This window comes from Glandiceps talaboti, chromosome 17, assembly GCF_964340395.1.
Source record: "Glandiceps talaboti chromosome 17, keGlaTala1.1, whole genome shotgun sequence".
Classification (NCBI taxonomy): domain Eukaryota; kingdom Metazoa; phylum Hemichordata; class Enteropneusta; family Spengelidae; genus Glandiceps; species Glandiceps talaboti.
Window position 1 is genome coordinate 18,785,245 of NC_135565.1, and position 18,621 is coordinate 18,803,865.

The window sequence follows — 18,621 nt, forward strand, 5'->3', positions numbered from 1 at the left end:
TAGGGGTGTTTTAATTTAGATAAGAGGAGAAGAATGGACAAGGCATCTTTATTTAGTCAATAAAGAGAGTATACAACTGAAAATGAGAAAAGTAGCCAGGGAAAGAAAAAAAATGTTTTTATATGTCACCACAAAACTCAATTAGTCAATTGACCAATATCACACACAAAATAAGTTACATTGCACCACAAAAATTGATTATTCAATCGATCAATCATTCAACCAAATAATAAATCAATCAATAAATCAATCGATCGATCAATCAATCAATTACATGCTCGCTGACCCCTGTGGTTTATGCCTCTATAAGTGTTGGGATATTTTTAAATACTTGTTTTAGCACAACTGAACTAACAATGTTCAATAGTGCTAAATTCATGGCGCAGTGTCTGTCTGTCTGTGTGTGTGTGTGTGGACGACTTAAACTCAAAAACGTTGGGGACATTACTTGTGGTGTATAGTTGGGAAATTGTTCAAAGCAAAATGATTGCAGCACATGACTGTGATAACACATGCAGTTTGTCAAAATGATGAAATATTCGTACCCTATCAAAGAAAACATTCCTTGAGCAATCTTCAATTTGAGACTTCAACTTTGTATATAAATTAATATGGACTTACCTCTTGGTTGCTGTAAAGTCATTTGTTTTAATTGTTCTTTGACATCACGTACATCTTCTTTGATATCACGTACATCTTCATGCATATCGTCACCTTTACCTTCAATACGTTTAAATCCAGAATCGACGTTTTCAGCCAGACGTTGTTGACCTAGTTTGAATTATAACGTGTAATGTTATATGTACGAACGAACGAACACACACACACACATATATATACATACATACATACATACATACATACATACATACATACATACATACATACACACATACATACATACATACACACATACATACATACTTACACACACACACATACATACATACACACACACACATACATACATACATACATACATACATACATACATACATATATATATGCAGGGGAAAGAGACAGGGAGACATGACCAGTGGGACAGACAGAAAGACAGAACATACAACCAAGTACTTTCTTTACCTTCTTTAAGATCATCCAGAATGATTTGGAACTCTTTCCAGTCGTTGCTCTCGTCTTCACTGTCTTCACAGATTTGTTGTTTACCAAACACCGTATCTTTCATTTCAACACCCACACCCAAGGACAATATCGGAACCAAGTTGTTCAATCGTGAATTTAAATCGTTGAATTTAGATTTGATGTCTTCCTTTTTCAGAGTTCTTCAGATCGGTGACTTTTTCTTGAATTTACAAAGGAAATCCTTTGCATTCTCCAAACACTCTTCAAGTTGTTTTAACGCTTCCTGGTACGTTGTTTGGCCCTTATCGGTCTCACATTGTCGACACACTTCCTCCAGAATTGGTTGCAGTGCCTTGATTCTTTCACAGAGTCTTTTAGACCGGTGTTTTTGGGCTTTCACCTCATCTGCAATTTTGTATATTTCAATAGCTATGGAAAATATTTTACTCACAGTGTCTAGCGCCATGTTTGTCAGTCTATATGCGTGGGTGATACTTCTGTGGGGTCAGCAATGATTTATCACAATAACGAACAACTTTGACCTGCTCTGTGTTGTTAGCAACACTGTGTGTTCATGGATGTATTAGTGAGTCTCACTAATACATCCATGGTGTGTTATAGTAGTACATACATGATATAGAACCACTCGCCTTAGAAAACACCATGTTCAACATTTGTAATAATTTAATGATATACGAACGTTTCGTAAGACGGTGGTTAACTCACAGGGGCGCAGATAGTTATGTTTACGAAAGTACAAACAAAAGAACGAACAAACAAACAAACACACATATACATACTAACAAACAGGAACGACAGAGTAATAGCAAATTAATATCAACAATGTTTCTATGCAACAAGAATGCAATATTACAATATGTTTTTCTCTATGTGAAATGGTCACTATGTGCATACGCCCTATAGGGTTATGCACATAGCGACAATTTTATATATGGGAAAATACGACACTGAATCCAGCCTTCACAGGTAGATGCAAACTAAGTCTATATTGTTCTTCAATGTGCTAGATTGCACAAGTGGGTGATAACGGTTCCTCTGTTGTGCGATTGTGATCACATTGTGATCCAATGCTTAAACATTCAAAGTCCCGAAACAGCATAGTCTAGCTGCTAGACCTCGGGCTTTCCTCTGATGGATATGAGAATGGAACACCCAAGCTATCACCCTCACTAGCAACCTTCCGTCGCCTTCACAGTGAGCAGAATAGCTCGAGGAGTACGATTCTAACAGCAAGACTAAAAACAGCACTACAAGTTCATGTAACTCTAAACATGGAGGTGTAAGGGGAGATTATGCCTCTTTTTAGTGGTCTGAGTCTGAATAAACTATTTTTCAGAGATGCCTCCCTACTGAGACAATAATTACACCAGGTACAGCCATTCACAATAGTGTATCACTTTCGTGACATGTCCTGACAATATGTTTAGTTTGTGTCTATCTTAGAAAACCGAAGGCGCAACTACTGACGGTAATATAAATTCACGCTGCATTGTCTATATTTATTTGCAATTCATCTGTCGTTCATGTTTGTCAGTATTTATGAGTTGTTTGTGCCGTTCGTTTCTTTATTTTCGTAAATATAGCTAAGACTGAACCCCCTGTTGTTAAAGTGGCCATATGGATAAGGATTGGTTATTTAATTATATTTGATTTATAAAACTACTTCATCACGGCTTCCTACTTGAAAAATGGGTCCAATGGCGTTGGAGCACAACTGTACAGTTTCTAAAAATGTTATCCATGCTAGGTACAGGTGTTCATTTGCTGAATGATTATCCAGTTGCCTATCCAGTCCTGTTGTTATCTTTGCAATATTATACGTGATCGCTTAGCTGTTGCTATGGGCGTGGTCTTGTTGCTAGGTATATTTGCATACACTTTTTTGAATTTTTGTTCACTTCTGTAAAAATCCCTGTTGTTATCTTTGTGAAAGACATCATCATTTTGTTTTTAACGACTGTGATTGAGTAGTCATATTTATGGAACCATAGTCTAGAATACCATAATATTAGTAATGAAGTGTTTAATACGTAATACATGTACCAGTTTAGTAGAATTTTATACTAATGGAACTATTACTACACCTGTAGTATGGTTGGGATACTGATTAAAGTGTACGAAAATGACAAACCATGTATTTCCATTGTATGACACACACATGTCTTCTTTCACTTTCAGAGCTCTGTTGTCTGCTGTTTTCATGACGTATGCAAATCACTCAGTCTAACTATTCAGACACGCTCTTCCACTTCTTGTCTCTGATTACACACTCGAATAAATAGAATATAAAGCAGACCTTGTCCATCTTTTTATTTGCTCTACAACAAAGAACTTCCTTCCACAAATCAAAGTCTTCTCCAAAACCATAATACTCCCACCTAATAGGAATAGGAGTGTTTTTTTTTCTCAAACTGAGAAAACTTGAGAATAATAACTTCGTTGCCTGTTAGGTATCTTGTAACCTTTATTCTATATTTTTAATTTTTAAAATATGTCAATTGAGACGGTGACCTCTAAGAGCAATAAACATTATATATTATTGTATTTTTGTCCTGAAATATGTATTATCTAGTAATTTTCTGATGATTTGTGATTCGTGAATCACAGACAAATACGAACAGACAGACTCTAATGTGAAGCAAACATCACTGAAGTTGTTTCATTAATTTTTACCTGAATTTACACACACACACACACACACACACACACACACAGATAAGAGTGATACACATTGTGTAACTATATCAAATAAAATAGTGTTCCGGTTAACCTGTCAGTCTTACAAAGAGACGTCAAGCTTGTCTCTTCGTGGCGTTGTGTTGTATTAACACCCTTGATAACCCTTGACCTCCACACTCATATTAGTCAAATATAATACTAGTATAGTATACTGACAATACAAAAAGCAAATCCAGACTTCTTCCAAGTTACATGAATTTCAAAGTTAACTGAGTATGTTTTACTATAATAAGGAACTTGCAAACCTGCCATGTTGAATGTTGCATCATGGGAAATGTGATCATAAATACTAATCAATTACTATTGTAAACAATATTGATACATTGTTTATAACCAGCAATAATCAATTCATATTTACCCTGACCAGTGTGGAAGCTAGCTCCAGATACGTTAGGAAGTAAATATTATTTCATTTCACTTAGAGTGTGCCTTGAAATTTGCTCTCAAAATGATGTTGGAGAACCCTTATGCAGCCTAATTACGGCACTTTTCTCTTCATAATCCCTTCCCACAATATCTAAATATATCTATCTCTTATTTGGGCCTGGAAAAGACTTGTTTAACAGAACTAAAGAAAAAAGTTGAACCTGAACAAAAGAACGGTCGCATCTATACCTTATGCCTCCAATTAATATACCCCCTAATGTGAGTTCCTGATACTTTAATAAGTCATGGACATGGGCCTGTCCACATTTGTATTATGCAATGTTCTTCTTCTCAGAAATAAAGTCTTTGGTGTCTTTTTATTGCCATATTTTCTTGTCACAACTTTTAATTAGTGCATCTTTCTGTAGAACTTTGGTGGTCTAAGTGACGTGTAGAATGATGGACCATGGTCCTGTTGATAAGCATCACCTGGATACATCCCACTAATAATGTTGTATCTCAGAGTCTATCGAAATTACGTGATTGATATTATAGGGCATGCGCAGTCCTGTAAATTTGTGCGTTCCTTGTGATAATTATTGGTGCAATACCTAGACCACAGGTGATCTTGATTCAGAGTTACCATAGTCTGTAATATTCCGTCGTTGGTGGCGCTCTTTTAATCATTTGTACAGAGCTGAGATTATATGATCACCTTCAACAACAATATTATCATGCAGATTTGACTTGACGCACACCTCTACGTTTGCCTTGTTCGTACTTTCAGAAGTCATCCTCGATAATAAGTGCATCCACTATGTCTGTGAAGTGGAAAGGAAACTACGTTATACACAATTATGAAATAATCAGACATGAGTGAGTGAGTGAGTGAGTGGGTGGGTGGGTGGGTGTGTGAGTGAGTGAGTGAGTGAGTGAGTGATGTAGGTTAGTTCAGGATGAATAACCAAGTGATCCTTGCACGTTGCCGTATATTGAGCATATCAACTTTATGAAAAATAAACACTAGTACATCGTTTATGAAACAACATAAATTTGTCTTGGTGTCCAAATATTTCTCCATAAAAACGGTTGGACCGTTCCGGTTGAATTCCCTCCCCAATCTTTGACGTTTTTAAGGATATCTCAATTTTTATTGTATTTTGTTTGATCTGTATGCAAATTGGTTATCTTTGCATACTATTTTCCGGAAGCCGTGGCACAAACTAAAAGTGAAAATACATGGCTTCACTAAAGAACTTAATCAATTGATGAACTTAAGCTTGCCTCCAAACAGACGTCTCATCATCGGTTCAAAAGATCTGCATCTTGTAATAATTTTAGCAAACTTTTTCGGACAGTCTTCAGGAAGAGATTCCATTTTTCCTTGACGAGCAACAAAGTCTGTAACTTGCATATCCCTCATGCCTAAATAAGAAAAAATAATCACGTAACGTTTTTGCATGAACAGTTTTAGTATCATGGCATTATATTTCCTTTTGGGTGAAAGTTGTAGAGTCCACTCTCGTCGCTAGAGGGCTTCGGGCATATCAACGCTGATTTTTTATGGGACCGAAAACAATATGGAAGTGAGATGGCCATTCGCCCAGTACGTAAAATATGACTATCTGGTCCGAGGACTCATTCCTATACCGTGACACGTGATCAAGACTACCAATACAAATCTTAACCCAACTTGAGACCTAACACGTGAAAATACCCATCTCAAAGGACCACTGTTATAACTATTACTGTTGAACTGGAACCGCACCCCCACCCCACCCCTCCTCCCGGAACTCAATGCATTTCAGCTGCATGGAACATATAACACATATTTACCATCGAAAGGGTTTAATGAAGTCGCAATTTCCCACATCACGATACCGTACCTAAAAAGAATAACAGAAACAAATGGGGTTTTCAACGTGCTTATAACCTTAACTATATACAGCCCATTTCAAGTTACTGTTCACTGGCTTCATTTGATACCCACCATACAGACAACAATAAGAAACTGCTCATGCTACACTTTAAGAATACCAAGATTGCATGAATACACTTTCTTGCTACATTGTGTCTAAATGAACTTCACTAAGGGCCACTATGCAGAGATCCTGCAGACGTCAAAATATGGGCGCCCTCGTGTCTGCCTCTAGTTGCTCTACGTGTTAATGGTAGACAAGGGTGGCCAGAAATCGCGATTCCGCTATCTTAGCCTGTAGAATATGCAGTTTCTAATTGGTCTCTCCGTCCTTGTATCAATTGCAAGTAGAGCCGGTTAACGGTAACCTGAAGGGGGTTGTAGTATTGATGTAAACTATCACTTAGATTCACAACTGACGTTCTCTATTTTAATCAACCGGCGTTCAATGAAAATGTCACGTGGTCAACATTCAAACTAATATATTTGTGTGTTTTTTTCTACAAATTGAAAAGTTTACTACAGTGACAGAATATTTAACAGAACAGATCTTAGTCACAGTGTAAAACCCATTAGAATCCCAATACTATATTGACCACCATAAGCCAATTTTCTAAAAACATACCAGGTGAGATGCAACTCTGCCCAACCCTAAGATAAATCTTCGTTATTTGTATCAAAAGTACTAGTCTAGTTCCCATACGATAGAATTACTATTACGATCATCTCCACTCACGTATAGTCAAGGTCTATACTCTAGTACAGAATTATGTGCTACCCCAGTAGCGTTCATATAAACATGATGATGTCATTGCGTCCCCAAGTGATTTAGTTGCAGGTTGCAGGTAGAGTTCAGTAGTAGTAGTAGTAGTAGTAGTAGTTATTGCAAGTAGTAATTGTGTGAAGGCAGTAACCATTTACAACTGCCTGTCAGTTTGTGATGGTCTACAGCTGACATGCGCTGTTTACCCTTGGCCCAGATGGTACCTTTGACTAGACGTGGTGAGCGGAGAAAGTAATCGTAACTCTATCGTATAGCAACAAGACTACAAAAGTACGTACGCATATACTTCACTTCTTTCCGTGTAGGGAGCATTGATATTGTTAAGATTTTCTGGAGCTATGTATTTTACTGTACTTTTCTTGCAACTGCTTTTGTGTTTTGCTGCCGAAGATTTTGTTAAGACGAACCCGCAGTCTGAAACCTAGAAAAAATTGAAGTAAAATTACATCACTTGGTAAAAATATTTAATAGAATCGATGTAAGTTCAATTAATTTAGTATTCGTGAATGTTACAAATTAATTATTATTTCACCAGATTCCATTGGAAGAACAGTGTTTTAAGCACTGAAATGGAGTCTGTATATGAAAGATTAATAAATTATTCCCATAATATATAATTTATGTGTTATCGTCATTGATAGAAATCAACCTGTTATCTACCAATCAATCAATCAATCGAACAATCAATCAATCAATCAATCAACCAATCAACCAACCAACCACCAACCAACCAATCAATCAATCAACCAATCAACCTATGCATCTCTCTATCTCTACATATTTAAGCCTGCCATTCTATTAACTGACTACTTGCTTTCTAGTACCAACCTGTCTGTATGTCTGTCTGTCTGTCTGTCTGTCTGTCTGTCTGCCAGTGTCTGTCTGCCTGTTTTGATATGAATATATCTGTCTCAGGTTATACATGCTAACTAATTAACTACATGTATATCAATCTAACCAAGTAACTGACAAATAAACCTGTTTATGCCAATCCATCTAGTTAGCAACCACCAAATAATCCACCCAACTCTCTATTAATGTTTTAAAGGAATATTTATTAAAATACCAACTTAGCACAGATAGACATAACATTTTATCACTGTGATTATGCCATTATATATGAACTAGAATTGTGATTGGAGTACAAATACAAATAAAAAATGGCTGCTTACTTTGACTTGCATAAATCTATCAACAAGGAATTTATCACTTGTGATACAACGATGTAACATTGGTGGTTTGGCATTATGTATGTACATTATACCAGAAGCTCCTTCAAAGGACATTCTTATTCTCTCTTCCCAGCTCAGTTTGTACTTTTCTGGATTGTCCAAAACATATCGCAGATTTCTATTTGCCATAAACTCCGTGATGAGGAGATAATTGTCTGGAAAGAAGAAGGAATTGTGATAAAGTGATGCGGTGTTTATTAAAGGGGAACAAGCCCACTTTGTCCTCGGATTTATTTGTTTAAAATAAATCAAAATATACATGTAACGGTTTTATTCTAATTACTGAACTTAACAGGTATTTGGGAATACATGATTCGATTACATTATATATTATACATATCCCAAAATGTGCGCGAAGACTCCACTATTATGCTATCAATTGTGCGAATAACACAATATTATGATTTCAGTGCCATCGAAAAGTACGTATCAACATTAACAATACACTAGCTAGTTAAATTAGTTTAATTACTGTGTTATGTAAATATTGTCAATCAAATCAAATAACTTATAAACTCAGCTTGTAAACCTTCAGTCTCCAAGAGGTGATGCCACCAAGGAGTGATGCCACGGTCAGGTGGGCAGCTCTCTACATATTTTCAACAATCTTTTGTAACAATTTTTACAGTGACAGCAATAGAAACCCGGACGCTCAGTTACCAATTTACCCAGATATATAGCTAGGCATACAGAGAATTCAATTGGTATTTAGTCACTTTAAACATGTTGTTGTTGTTGTTGTTGTTGTTGTTGTTGTTGTTGTTCTTGTTGTTGTTCTTGTTGTTCTTGTTGATATTTTTTGGCCGCTACTGATTCAAGCCAAAACTTACAAAAAAGCCTGAATCTTAATATTAAATCCGAGTTCACAGTTCACAATTACATTTCAGTATATTTTAAAATTTAATATTTTTACCTTCTTCTGTGCAAATTCCAAACAGCCTCAAAACGTTCGTAGAATTAAGTTTTTTCATGTTTTCTGCTTCTCGTTTTAAGTCTCTTAACATGACCCTACTGCAACCACTGTAATAAATTAGAAAAATATTTCGATAAGAATTTGTTCTTGGCCTGTATAACTAACAACTTATAGCCATGGTTTTTGAAAGATTCGATTTTTAATGATAAAACATCGATTTTGTCATGTTTATTTCAGTATTTCAGTCCTTTTACTGTGAATTTCACAATACTGTGCAGCTTTTCTGTTTGATACAACTATACGGTGGCCCCCAAGGCGACAATACAAAATCCCAAAGAATTAAGATTTTGTATTGTCGCCTAGGGGCCACCAGACAACTACACGGACACCTACAAAAAACACTCTAATGGCAAGATCGCATTTTTGCTGCATTTACTGGTTTAAATGAAAAAAATTTAAATGTATTGCAACGCCATGTAGACATTTGGGCGCCAATGTTTTCTTAGTATCAAACACCCGATGAAGGATGCTTAAATTGTCCTTCACAGTGTTCATTTGATGTCTGTATGTTGTGTAGTTCATTTTATTTAGACAAAATGTAGCAAGAATCTGTACTCATGCAATCTTGCTATCTTAAAAGTGTAGCATGTGATATGTTCATTTTCTTCTCCGTTGTTGTATCAAACAGAAAAGCTGCAAGGTATTATTAAATTCACTGTATTAATAAAGTTTGATTTCCTATTGTTTTCCTTTGTTCAGCCAAGAAAATCACAAGTTACATAAGGGGCCTTGTCACAACAAGTCAAACACGAGTGATGAAAAATCATTACACTAGGAGTACTTTCTTTCCAATTCAATAAATAATACTAGCTTTCAAAGTAAAATTTATGAAAATCGATATTAATTAAAACATTTTATTATTGTTATTTTGATAATTTTAGGGAAATATTGCTAAAAATATACTTGAGTTTAGTTACAGCTAGTGCAATTTTAAGAGTACCATACTTACAAAAGGCCACTAGTATATATACTTGAAAAAATAATCTCCCTACCCCTTGGGTGTAAATTTCTTGACTGCCACGATGTCAGCACGACGTCTTGCTTTATATACAACACCATAGCGACCCTGGCCAATCTCTCCTGAAAACTTTAGTTCACTGCTATCAATCTGTACTAAATCTTCAACCGGTTGCCTAACAACACTCACTGAATAAACAACAAAGACGACTGTTTTATTAACCCTTTATAATTACCATGACAACTAAGATAATCACGTGACTGTGACAACACACGCAGCTTGTCAAAAATGAATAAATATTCGTACCCTATCAAAAAAAAAAGGTTCCTCGAGTAATCTTCAGATTGAGACTTAAACTTTGTATATAATTAATTAGGGACTTGCCTCTTGGTTGAATGATTAGACATTTTAATTGTTCTTGGACTTCACGCACGTCTTCATGCACATCAGCAAGTTGACCTTTAACACTTTCAAATCCAGAATCTACTTCTTCAGCCACACGTTGTTGACCTAATTTGAATTATAACATGTAATGTTATATGTACAAACACACACACACACACACACACACACACACACACACACACACACACACGCACGCACACACACACACACACACAAATAAATACATACATACATACATACGTACATACATACATACATACATACATACATACGTACATACATACATACATACATACATACATACATACGTACATACATACATACATACATACATACATACATACATACATGGTTAGTTAGTTAGTTAGTTAGTTAGTTATTTTATTTATTCACTGTACTATAGATACACAAACCACAAGGCAATGGTACCGCTAACATAATTATAACACGCTAAAATAGAGTCAATACGTACAGAGGGTCAACCAAAGGGAGATGGCGCTTAACAATATTATTGAAAAAAACACTTCGAATTTACGACAGTGTATATGGACATTTTCATACATGGGTGGGGGACAATCTATAACACACACACACACACACACACACAGACAGACAGACACACACACACACACACACAGACAGACAGACAGACATACACATACATACATACATACATACATACATACATACATACATACATTCATACAGACAGACAGACAGACATACATACATACATACATACATACATACATACATACATACATACATACACACACACACATACACATATACATACATACATACATACATACATACATACATACATACATACATACATACATACACACACATACACATATACATACATACATACATACATACATACATACATACATACATACATACATACATACATACATACATACATACATACATACATACACACACACACACATACATACATACATACATACACACACACACACATACATACATACATACATACATACACACACACATACATACATACATACATACATACATACATACATACATACATACATACATACATACATACAATTTACATACATACATACATACATACATACATACATACATACATACATACATACACACACATACACATATACATACATACATACATACATACACACACACATACATACATACATACATACATACATACATACATACATACACACACACACACACACACACACACACATACATACATACATACATACATACATACATACATACATACATACAATTTACATACATACATACATGCATGCAGAGGAGGGCTACTAGCAGACAAACGGCCTTTGAGACAGACAGACAGACAGACAGACAGACAGACAGACAGACAGACAGACAGACAGACAGACAGACAGACACAAACCGGCAGACAGAGCCACATACGTAATTGCTTTCTTTACCTTCTTTGAGATCAATCAGAATGGTTTGGAACTCTTTCCAGTCCTTTTTCTCGTCTTCCCTGTCTTCACAAATTTGTCGATGTTGATTAAAAATCTTATCCAACGTAGCTTTCATGTCAACACCTAAACCCAACGACAATTTCGGAACCAGGCCGTCTAACGTCGAATTTAAATCGTCAAAATCCGATCTGATATGTCCCCTTTTCAGAACTCTAACAAACATGTTCTGTTTTCTGAATTTACAAAGGAAATCCCTCGCATCCTCCAAACACAATACAAGTTGTTGTAACGCTTCCTGGTATGTTATTCCGTCCTCATCGGTCTTAAATTGTCGCACTTTCTTCACGATTGGTTCCAGCGCCTTGATTCTTTCACAAAGTCTTTTAGACCGATGTTTTTGGGCTTGCACCTCTTCTGCGATTTTGTATATTTCAATAGCTATGCAAAGTATTTTGCCCACAGTGTCTAGCGCCATGTTTGTTAGTCTATGTAACCCTGAGAGCAGGGGTCAGAAAAGACTTCTCTGACATAGCGAACAACTTTGACCTCTTCTACATTATCAGCCACGGTGTGCTATGTTATATAGTACATACATGATATAAAACCACTCGAAGACAACGCCATGAACGTCTCTGGTTAACTCAAAAGGGGAGCAGACTTAGTTGTGTTTTTTTATGGAAATAAAGAAACAAACAAATAAACAACAACGAAACACAAATACTGACAACAAATTGCAAATCAATATCAACAATGATTCTATGCAACAAGAATCACTGTTTCCTCTGTGTGAAGTGGTCACTATGTACATACCCCTACTGAGTATATTGTGACCATTTCACATACAGGAAAACATTGTAAGTAGAATGACATGGATTGATTTATAATTACTCTGTCGTTAATGTTTGTTAGAATTTATGTGTAGTGTAGTTGTTGCTGCTGTTGTTTATTATCGTGTAGAGTGCGAGACAACCGTCATGAATGACACCAAAATAAAATATTAAAGCTTAAAGCTGTACATGTACAAGTAACCTGTTATGAACACATCTACATACACGCCTTCATGTTGTACTCGCCAAGACATTACAGCTATTTCTTAACGCAATTTTATTACTTTAATAAGTGACATATCATTGCAGACAGCTTGAATTTTTAGCCTATACTTCCTTTTAAGATGATGCCAAGATATATACAGCACTCACACTGGCCTTGCTGATATCGACAAGCTATCTTTATTTATCACCAGGTCCACACTCTAAGTCACAGTTCCAGGACTTTCCTTGGATTTTTCGTTAGTGTGGTATTCGTATTGACTTTTGGTTATTTTCCAGGGGTGTTGACCATCTATGCAATATGCAAGATCAAGTAAACATGGCGGTGTCCAGTTAACTATGCATTCACATGTTCTGTTGGCAAAGTATCTCAGAACGATTGCTTGACTGTCTTGGTTAGCAAGAGTTATTATTCAGCCGTCGCAAAAGACTTTGGAAAGATTTTCGCCATTTCACATTTGTGAATGTACTGAATCATATGAATGGGTGACTCAAGCACAAACTGAAATGTCATTTTCCGGGGGAAGGACACATATTTCCATGGTTTTCCTGGACCTGCAAGTTTTCATACTATTATTCAGAATAATAGACATCTATGATCGACGAGAAACATAGCAGGCAATACAATCAACAAAGAACTTTTTTTACTTGATGTTGTAAACTGCATTAAAAGTACTCTGAGACAAGCTAGTTATTAGATTGTAAAATATATTGCTGGCCATCATCATCATCATTCCCTTTGTGGATGTACAGGAATTAGAATCGCTCCCAACTGATATTTAAGTCTACAAGCAATGTACGAGTGTAATGATAATTTAGCCATTTCAAAAATCTTCAGCTTGACACATCCAAATGTTATATTTACGAGGCTGGCTTATTTATCACTGATTTGTTGTTTACACCTTTAATAACATATACACAACTCAAAAAACAAACAAACACATAAATTTCAGTTGGTGATTTTTTTTTTATTTCTTAATTAATGTATTACTGATACTATACAACAGCAAAACCAACATGTTACTGATTGGGACCACCTCTGCCACGTCCAAATCCTCCTCTCTGTAAAATAAAACAAACAGAAAGTCTCAGTCACTAATTATAGCACTGAAGATTAAATATCATGAGCATGTCATGTGACAAAATACATTTGGAAATATTCAACAACTTTTTTACACCCAGTGTATATGTTAAGGGCAGTAAGTAGATAAAATCTATCTGAATTCCCGAATCATTTTACCTGGGTTCCCCCTACCAGTGTTTTTGTTAAGGGCAGTAAGAAGATAACATCTTCCCGAGTTCCCTAGTCATTTTACATGGATTCCTAACCAAAATGATGATACAATATATTGGGAACTGTGTGAATTTTAGCAGATTTCCCCTTTTCTGTTACCAGGGTTTCTCGACCTCCGAAAAATTACTAATTCAGTCACAGAACACTGTTGAAAATGAATTGAGTTTTTTTAGCAATCAACAGATAATGAGAAATGTTTAATTATTTATATTTACAATGTTTGTCTTTGATCAGCCTAGGAAATAATGAGTGACCTAAGGGGTCTTGTTACTACAAGTCCCTAGATGAGTAGTGACAAACCCTTAGGTCACAAGTTATTTCTGACTGAATGTACATTGGAGAATAATACAATTATAACCCCTTGAGCATAATTTATGAAAAATCAGGGGGAAAATAATGGTGATAGGAAACGTCTTGGACTTTGATTTTGTGCACTGCAGAATCACCAACATAGATGGGGGTTGTGTCATGATGGGAGAACGATCACAGTATAAAATCCACATTTTTTGTTCAAAGAGACTAACCTGGCTTATGCATGGTAAAAATAACATATGTATCATGTATGTCAGATGCACACACATACACACTTTTTGGACTGAGAAATTAGCATTTTGTCACTTTTTATAATGCTCATGGAAAATCAACATTTGCAAAAAAATTACAAATACATACAACACATCTACTGTTGGGTTAGAGAGGTTTTTCAATATCTGGTTTGTGAAATTTATTGAAGCGATAATAGTTCATATTTATATTCTACAATATTGAGATTGACTTACAAATTCAAAATGTGGACTTCCACCAGCTCCAGCTTCTGCCTTCTTATCTGGACCAGCACCAGCTGTAGACAAGATATAACATATGGTTTCATTATGTATGGGTAATAGGGTAGTTGGTTGAAAAGATAGCATGAAATTTTTAATTCACCCCCCCCCCCCCCCCCCCCACACACACACACACACACACACACCTCATCCTCCCGATCTGGTATGGAGAGATGTAAATATGAGTAATATGTACACGATTAGGGGTGGTTGGATTGCTAGGCTGGTAAGAGAGATTGGTATCAATCAATTCTGTTTTAGCATGTCAACATAAATACTTATGAATGTATAATTGACTTACGAGGTCCTCTCCTGTACTGTTGTCTGTCTTCTGATGGTGGTGCAGCACCCTTTGGTGGTTCCATACCTACAAAGAAAGAATGATCAGTTAGAAACATCAAATATCAGTCTGTTTACAGCTGGATTTTCTGAAAGGACTACATTAGGATTTACAAAATATACGTCCAAATGTTCTATTCACAACCTTCTTTACATTGTTCTTTGTTTTTGTTTCACTTATACTTTGTGTTATCTGTACCAGGATAACATCACTGTCAGTGTCAATCTGTACAGGGATAATATCACTGTCACCTTAGTATGTCTTTTGACCAGTCTTACTAAATTATAATGCATCTCTACATTTAGCTAAAACCTATCTTGTTTACTACCAATGAAGTCTAGAATCTAAACGTGTTAACTTCAGTTCTTTCCTTTTCTAGGAATTGCAGTCAAAACGCTTAGATTCTAGGCTGAAACCACTATTTCTGAAACATACACGTTGCCATCTTCAGCGTATAGACTTGTCATTAGAAGGTTCACAGACCAGCCCATTGGCTGGGTATCAAGTGTTTTATGACATACATACATGTAGAACCTCATAGTCCCAGGGTGTGATGTCCAAGTACAGTAATATGAAGTTGACACATTTCAAACACTATACTTTTGACATTAACATTACAGTAATACGGTCAGACTCAGAAATATGTTCAACTGTTTGTAAACATCAAACATGATGGATAAATAAATGAATAAAATATTCTCATTTGTGCAATGTCATCTCAGACTCATGATTTCCCTGAAGTCTGTATCCCTCCTCACCTATCGGATCAGAGGGTCTACATGAGGGGAGTTATTCCTCCTTGATGACATAGCACACATTTGAAATACTTTGAGATTGTATGTATTACCTTTGGGCCTTGGTCTTGAGGCTTCTGGTCTGGCTTGTCTTCTCAGTGTTGCTGGTACAATCTCTGGTGGCAGATGTAAGAAATCCCTAAGGTACTGAATACCTTCATTTGTCAGATACCAGTAGAAGTGCCTCCATGCAAACTGTTCTTTGACATAGCCTCGTGACTTCAATGACTGTGGAGGAAAGTTACAACAAAGTATTAAACATACACAGTTGGTATCTATGAGTACCGTACCCCATCTGTTGGGACAATGTCAGAAATGAGTACCGTACCCCATCTGTAGGGACAATGTCAGAAATGAGTACCGTACCCCATCTGTAGGGATAATGTCATAATGCACGAGTCAATGTCAAACACCCCCCCCCCCCCACCTCGGGGCATAATAGGGGATTCTGGAAAATCCCCACCTAAAACAAGTAAAACTCCCAACATTTCCCCATTTTGACTGACACACAACCACTCTTTTACGTCCATGAAAATGACTAGGGAGGTCAATATGAGGTAATTGCCCCACCCCTCGGGCATTGTTTCATGGCAAACACGGTATAATCCCCCACATTTGTCCCGTATCGCCCGAGGTGGGGTCCCTCAGGCATTACATTGACTCGTGCATAAATGAATCCCGTACTCCATTTGTAGGGACAATGTCAGAAATGAGTACCGTACCCCATCTGTAGGGATAATGTCAGAAATGAGTACCGTACCCCATCTGTAGGGATAATGTCAGAAATGAGTACCGTACCCCATCTGTAGGGATAATGTCAGAAATGAGTACCGTACCCCATCTGTAGGGACAATGTCAGAAATGAGTACCGTACCCCATCTGTAGGGACAATGTCAGAAATGAGTACCGTACCCCATCTGTAGGGATAATGTCAGAAATGAGTACCGTACCCCATCTGTAGGGACAATGTCAGAAATGAGTACCATACCACATCTGCCAGCATGCAGGACTACTTCTAGTTTTACAGTAAGATAAGGAAAGCACTGAAGTCAACACACTTAGGTTGTACTAACTTCTAGACTATGAATTACAGGAAGAGACATAAAATATAACATTTCCGAATAACACTTACTGTCATAGCTTTCATAACGTGAAGATTTGATACGTCCACATCTGGATGTTTAGGTAGGTAGTTATCTTTTTTTGCCACCATGACACCTTCCTTAAAAAGGTATTCATAGATGGCCACTCGAGTCTTTTTTGGCATCAACATCCTAATGAAATACCAAAGACATTGAAGATAAAAGTTACAAACAATATACATTGTACATGACATGGTCGACATTGCCCAATGTTATGATATACGAATGTACAGCGACTACAACATAATAAACGCATTGACTTATCAGGCGATCTAGTTCTTTTCAACAACACTTCGCAGCACATACTGGTACGGGAGTAACCTCATGGACCTTTCTCTATACTAGTATATGAAAATAGTGTTCGTAGACTCCAAAGCTATGGTTTACTCCATGTTGTGATGGACTCGCACCATGTGTATTTATCGGCGAATTTTTAGCTGATTGAAGGGCATTTTACACAAAATACACAGTTAGACGGGTATATCAATATTTCTTAATTTTATTTATCTCTGTAAATATTTCTAATTTGGGCGGATGCCTTGGCGCAGCACCGATATTCAACTGCTTTCACATACCTGGTGGAACTAATATGGCGGCGCCTACGGAAAGAGAACGAACTACGCATGCGCATAAATATATGACATTTTCCCCACAATTCCTTGAGCGATGCGCGATGTATGGATGTATGGCAGTGTCATCAGTGTCGTGTGTGTGTGTGTGTGTGTGTGTGTGTGTGTGTGTGTGTGTGTGTGTGTGTGTGTGCATGTATGTATGTATGTATGTATGTATGTATGTATGTATGTATGTAAGCTTATGTATGTAAAATAGTAAAACAGTTACTCGGATAATACAATTCCTTATAACAAGTAAATCAAAGACGTTTTGAATAAAAATTCCTCCACAAGATGGTAAATAAAGACATCTAGCTACTATCACCACATCAGATTCTAATCAGACCGGTGTATCACTATCCACATGATCCAACGTGACCGATGTGTTATCAGTGTTCAAGACCTTGAAATTGTCCTCAACTTAAAATAGATTTATAAAATGAACAGAAATAGGTCAAAGTCAGATGTAGATGGCGCTCATTTAAACTATACGATGGATGTTTGCAAATAGAGTTACTTGGAAGGATCCGATTCAAAACCAAAATTTCCTGATTTATTTTTTGACAGTTTGCGCAAGTATCCTCCTGATAGGACGGATAATGTTGTAGGAAGAATGGAAACAAACCAG

General features: G+C 36.5%; 2 protein-coding genes and 1 long non-coding RNA gene across 3 annotated transcripts; all 3 read right to left on the reverse strand.

The window, feature by feature from the left end:
* Nucleotides 1–5,545: 5,545 nt before the first annotated feature.
* Nucleotides 5,546–7,271, reverse strand: LOC144448318 (uncharacterized). Its single transcript, XR_013482091.1, has 3 exons — nucleotides 7,190–7,271; nucleotides 6,046–6,095; nucleotides 5,546–5,634 (listed from the first exon to the last, which is right to left on the reverse strand). It is a non-coding gene; the product is annotated as an uncharacterized LOC144448318 (long non-coding RNA).
* Nucleotides 7,272–7,307: 36 nt separating this feature from the next.
* LOC144448155 (mixed lineage kinase domain-like protein) lies at nucleotides 7,308–12,414 on the reverse strand. Its single transcript, XM_078138308.1, has 6 exons — nucleotides 11,940–12,414; nucleotides 10,459–10,584; nucleotides 10,109–10,262; nucleotides 9,057–9,163; nucleotides 8,084–8,298; nucleotides 7,308–7,325 (listed from the first exon to the last, which is right to left on the reverse strand). The coding sequence occupies exons 1-6, from the start codon at nucleotides 12,412–12,414 to the stop codon at nucleotides 7,308–7,310; spliced, it is 1,095 nt and encodes a 364-aa protein (XP_077994434.1).
* A 1,521-nt stretch (nucleotides 12,415–13,935) lies between these two features.
* On the reverse strand, nucleotides 13,936–17,987 carry LOC144448270 (small ribosomal subunit protein eS10-like). The gene is made up of 6 exons (XM_078138450.1): nucleotides 17,958–17,987; nucleotides 17,373–17,514; nucleotides 16,294–16,468; nucleotides 15,408–15,473; nucleotides 15,062–15,123; nucleotides 13,936–14,050 (listed from the first exon to the last, which is right to left on the reverse strand). Exons 2-6 carry the CDS (start codon nucleotides 17,511–17,513, stop codon nucleotides 14,009–14,011), a joined length of 486 nt encoding a protein of 161 aa, XP_077994576.1. The 5' UTR covers nucleotide 17,514; nucleotides 17,958–17,987; the 3' UTR covers nucleotides 13,936–14,008.
* Between the last annotated feature and the right edge of the window lie 634 nt (nucleotides 17,988–18,621).